At 32.2% G+C, this 5288-nt stretch overlaps 1 protein-coding gene across 1 annotated transcript; it reads right to left on the reverse strand.

Moving 5' to 3' along the window:
- LOC145067929 (uncharacterized) lies at positions 1–2126 on the reverse strand. The gene is made up of 2 exons (XM_079014952.1): positions 927–2126; positions 1–833 (listed from the first exon to the last, which is right to left on the reverse strand). Exons 1-2 carry the CDS (start codon positions 2072–2074, stop codon positions 215–217), a joined length of 1767 nt encoding a protein of 588 aa, XP_078871078.1. The 5' UTR covers positions 2075–2126; the 3' UTR covers positions 1–214.
- Positions 2127–5288: the final 3162 nt, after the last annotated feature.

The following is a 5288-nucleotide window of genomic DNA, read 5'->3' on the forward strand; positions in this document are numbered from 1 at the left end:
TATATAAATACCACCTCTATATATATATTATGGTAGTATACACAATTTAAACAAGAAAAAAGTGTGAACTTTTTCACAAAATACATACACCACAAACCAATACTAATAATAATAACATTAATACAATATAATACATACAATATAATACACGAAAATAGAAATAAACAAGTCACAATTTGCTGCAAAATTTTCCAATAAACTCAGCTCTCAAATCTCATGGCTCTGCAGTCGATGTGATTGTTTGATATTGTGCAGCTGTTTGAGGAGGCATAGCCTGTTTTCCATAGTATATATGCTGCTGTAACTGTTGTCCTTCATAAGCATAATTACCTCCACCACCATATTGATTACCGGATGGGACCCGCATCAGCTGTGGAGTACCTGAATTTGTTCTTCTGTAAACACCTGCCGGAAATTCAGTTTTTGGAGCAGCTTGATTTTTCCGGGGAGAATCTGAATCACTTGGTTGTTGTTGTTGCTGCAATGGGAAGTTGTACCCTTGGTGGGGCATTAAATACACGAAATTCTGCTGACCCATTGCCGGATTTTGAGGATGGTGGTGGCCCTGAGACTGGTACATCTGGTAGTAAGGTGCTACCGGAACCACCGCCGGAGAAGGGTGGTGGTGGTGGTGGATGTATTGTGGTGGTGGAGCAGCAGTATGAATAAATTGGAGTTGTTGGGTTGTTGGCATCGACAATAAATAAGGAGAATTTTGAATTTGTTGTTGCTGGATCTGAATTCTCGTGTTTTGATCAGGGGTTTCGTTTTGATCAGTAGATCGATTAGTGTTACCAGAAGATTGGATTTTAAGAATTGGCGTTAACTGATCGCTGCAATTTTAAACCAATGATGATTGATAAACTCCATTAAAATCAAAGTAGATAGTATGCATTGCTGATATAAACAGGTAGAGTATGAAATACCTTAAAACTGAATCCGAAGAAGCAAAATCAAATCCCGTAGATTGTTTTTGCTGAAATTGTTGTTCATCCTTTTGATAAGCCCTATGTAAACCTTGATAGGATGAGAAGGGATCAGACTGTTCCGGGATCGCCGTCGCAGAACTCATCGGAGAACCTGAAACCACCACTGGAGTCGCCGCAGGGATGAAGCCCGCATCGTTTTGTTGCTTATGATGTCGTTGCTGTACAGTCATCTGAGAAAATTGCTCTTCGATTCCTCCTCCTACAACCTTAGGATGATCATCGACGTTTAATTGGATCGGCGGCAAGTTAGGAAGCGACGGAGTGGACGATGCCGACCCAAACGATGAGGTTGTTTCCATCATCGGAGAATCGGGTATGGAATGAACATCCTGACCCGAATTGTTACCTCTGAGGTTTGTAGCGATGGCACTTTTGTGATTAACATCCTTTTTCTCATGGAGAGAGATCTCATCATCCAGACCTAACAAGTAGTTAACCGATGAAGTATCGGAAAACCCTGAATCGGTACCATTTAGCGCGCTAAGAAACCAATCTTCCGATTTAGTCGTGTTCTCCAGAAACGACGTGATTGAGGAAACGGATTCAAGTTTCGTCGGAAAAAGGAATAAACGAAGCCGTGAGGATTTACTCCCGGCGGAGGATGAATTCAATCTTTCGTATTCCTCAATCATGTTTTCGAGGTCTTCATCGGTGGTGACAGAGATCAACGAATCAAGGTCTTCAGAAGGAAGCTGGTATTTGAGAGTAAACGATGTGGACGCCATGGGAGTCGGCGTTGATGAAGACGATGATCGGAGTAGGGTTTTGGAGAGGCGGTTAGTGAGGTCTAGTAGAGTAGTATGACGGTCTACCACCACCATACGCGTCTCTCCACCAACGTAGCAGAGAGTTTTATCGTGGGGACGAGGGACAATATGTCCGCCGCTGCTGCACATCAACCGGAGCTTAACTGAACCAACTGACGCCGCCGCCGCCGCCGCCGAAGAACCGTGATTAGATGGATATATGGAATTGTCTTCGCCCCATGAATCGGTGTTGCGGGATCGAGGGGAGAAGTCATTGGAATGGAGGTGGTTGAGGGTGGCGGAGGAAAGCCGTTGCGGCGGAGCGACGGTAGGGTCCATGTGTGAATTACGGGGAGGAATGGATCCGATTGGGAGGTGGATGTTCTTATATGTCTCCAGCTGGATACGCTGCCTGCTTTAACCAATTAAAAAAGATGTGTAGATGTGAGTCATTGCCACGTCAATTTTATGAATAAAGTTATAATCTTCCAAATTTCTGTTTATTTATAGATACAAATATAAATTATACAAAACTGGTAATGTATTTTGATAAAAATATACAAAAATTTGGTAATGTATTTTGTCTTTTATTTATTATAGAAACTTAGTTTATACTTTTCTTTTCTATTGTAATAGTTATACTAGTTGTGAGACCCGTATATTATACGGGTTGATTAAAACATAATGTTAAATAGGAGTGATTAAATGAGAAGTTTATTTGAATTTGAAATATGAAATAAGTGAAAATTATGCCAAAAAAAAAACATGTAAAAAATAAATTAACTAAAATTATGTGTTTAATTGTCAGACCCGTGTACTAAACATATTATTATAACAAAATGTTAAATACAAAGGTTAAAGTGTATATTTATTTGAAATTGAAATTGAAATTGAAATTTCAAATTTCAAATTTGAAATTAATAGTCATTATGGTAGGTTTAATTTATGGAAAGTAATTATTGATATATTAGAAATGAATAATGAAGCAACGACAAGTGTAAAATTAATATATCTCAAAATTATGACAAAATGACATGTGGCCAATTAAATGAGAGAATGACAAGTGGCAATAACATTTTCATTTATTAGGATAGATATTTTCTTTTTTTACCTACAATAACTATGTATTGGTATTTTCCTACCATTCTACCAATATAAACATTGTATTTTATTTGTACATAAAGTTATCATCAGTAAGAAAAAGATGTAGATATGGTGCTTTTATTAATAAATAATTGTAGTCACTTTGTTATAATATACTCAAATTATTTAAGTGTGTTGCTATAATCTCGCTATTCTAATAAAAGAATAGGTTTAATTTTCTATTGACAAGTGTCATACGATTAGAGTTTTTTATTAATGTTATATATCATCTATCATGCCACTTGTCAACCTATTAATTATCAATTTCAAAATTTCAAGTTTTAAATTTCCACTCTAATTACACTAAATTAATAATTGATTATCCATTTCAAATTTCAAATTAAAATTTTCACTCTAATTACATTAAATTAATAATTGATTCTTTATTTTAAAATTCAAATTTTAAACTTTCTCACTTTAATTATATTTAACTAATAACATTTGATTGAAAAATAAAATAAAATTAATACAAATTATAAGGTGATATAACTGAATATATTTATTTAAATCAACGATTATGATTTTATATAACTAAAAAATATATATCTTAAGTAATAATTTATTTAAAATAATTGATTAATAATTTTGACTTTTAAATATGAAAGTTTAATTAATTTTGTAACCATGATTCTCACGGGTTATAAACTAGTAATTTATATGTTGTTAATATCAACTAGATTATGACCCGCGTTCAACACGAGGAAGATAAATTAAATACATATCACATTAATAAGTGGTTTTGTCTTAGGTTGAATTTTAATAAAAAAAATGTTAATCAGATTCATATTTAGAGTTTTTGAACCAAAATTATTAGATAAAAATATTTAATATTTATATTAGAGCAATTTGGTTTTTTAATACAGTAAATTTTAACATAAATGATCTATGTGATATTTGATTTATCACAACATAATGCAATTTATTGATTAAAACATGTTGTGTAGTAGCTTTATAAATTTACTTTGTTCGGTGTACCAACCCCCATGGAGGTTCATATGACTCTTTTCATATTGACTCTATAAAACCAAAAGCAACAATAAGTTCTTACATGTATCAGCAACATTAAATTCTGCAAAGAAATTCGATAAACATTACAAATAAAGTGATTTGTCATAACCACAAACATCAAATTCAGACATTGTAATTTGGTTGATTTCAAAGTATTTTTTCCTTATAAAAATTAAAATATGAATTTTCAGTATCTTCCGATCAAATAAATTATTATAAAAAGAAACATGTTATGAACAAAAATATAATATTAGTTTCATAATTTGCTAAAGGTTAACACTAATAAATAATAATGAACTTTCACAAATCTTGCATTTTGGTCACTACATCCAACTAACAAATGAAATTCGATTTAGAGGATTGATTCAAGAAGTGCGTCTATAACTTCTTGTAGCTGAATTTTGGAAAATGTTAAGGCTTACTGAGATATGAGGGAATGGTCTACGAGGCTACGGTTGGTTTCTAGAGGGCAATACAAATTCAAAATCGGTAGCACATATCTTTCCTATCTGCTTCAATTATCAAATTTAGATCAAACTTGTCAAAATCAAATTATATATATATATATATATATATATATATATATATATATATATATATATATATATATAAAACCTAACAATCAAACAACATATTTTTTTATTGAAATAAATATCATAAATCTACAATTTACACTTGATATATTATTCTTAAATTATATATTACCTTTTCATCTTTAATGGTCACTAACACCTCTTTCTGCCTTATTGGTGTGACATGCATCTATATCGAACATAAGAAATGGAACTATAGAGAAGAATGTTGATAGAGTGTTACTTCATTGAAAACGCAACAAAAATTTTCATAAAGCTACTAGGATTCTTCTATAGACCACTAAAAGGTCTATATAGTGACAACTGATGTGGCATCCATGAGAACGCACCACTTAAAATAATAGTTTTGATTAATTTAAGTGAAAAAATCATTTAGAATGCTTACCAGTTGTAATTGTTTCCACTTGGATGTGAACATTAACATTATTGTAGAGAAATGAAACTTCAAATGAACCATACATAGCCAAATCAACAAACATGACAACACAAAAAGAAGCCTAACTTGGCATATAACCAAATTTCCAACAAATTTCAATATTTTAAGGTTTTGCTTATCAGAATTTTATTTTATTACAACCTTATATGAGTAATCAAGAATCTAAATCAAGTGAAAGAAGTAATTGTTCATTTAAATCTAGTAAAAAATTACAATATTGTGAAAGTTGCATTTAATTTACATGTTTGCTTATCAGGATTTTATTTTATTACAACCTTATGTCAGCAATTTGATCTAAGGGTGGAGAACATAAGATTAAATTACATTCAAGGGCCCTGATTGCTTCATTGGTGAATTGAGGGTTCTCTTTTAA

Source organism: Lactuca serriola, chromosome 8, assembly GCF_051521515.1.
Source record: "Lactuca serriola cultivar US96UC23 chromosome 8, Lser_US96UC23_V15, whole genome shotgun sequence".
NCBI lineage: Eukaryota > Viridiplantae > Streptophyta > Magnoliopsida > Asterales > Asteraceae > Lactuca > Lactuca serriola.

Bases quoted from the DNA above. Each gene is read 5' to 3' on its own strand.
- LOC145067929 (XM_079014952.1), bottom strand. From the start codon at position 2,074: ATGGACCCTACCGTCGCTCCGCCGCAACGGCTTTCCTCCGCCACCCTC. The intron at 834-926 runs GTATTTCATACT...TTAAAATTGCAG, and splicing joins TCTTCGGATTCAGTTTTAAG to CGATCAGTTAACGCCAATTC.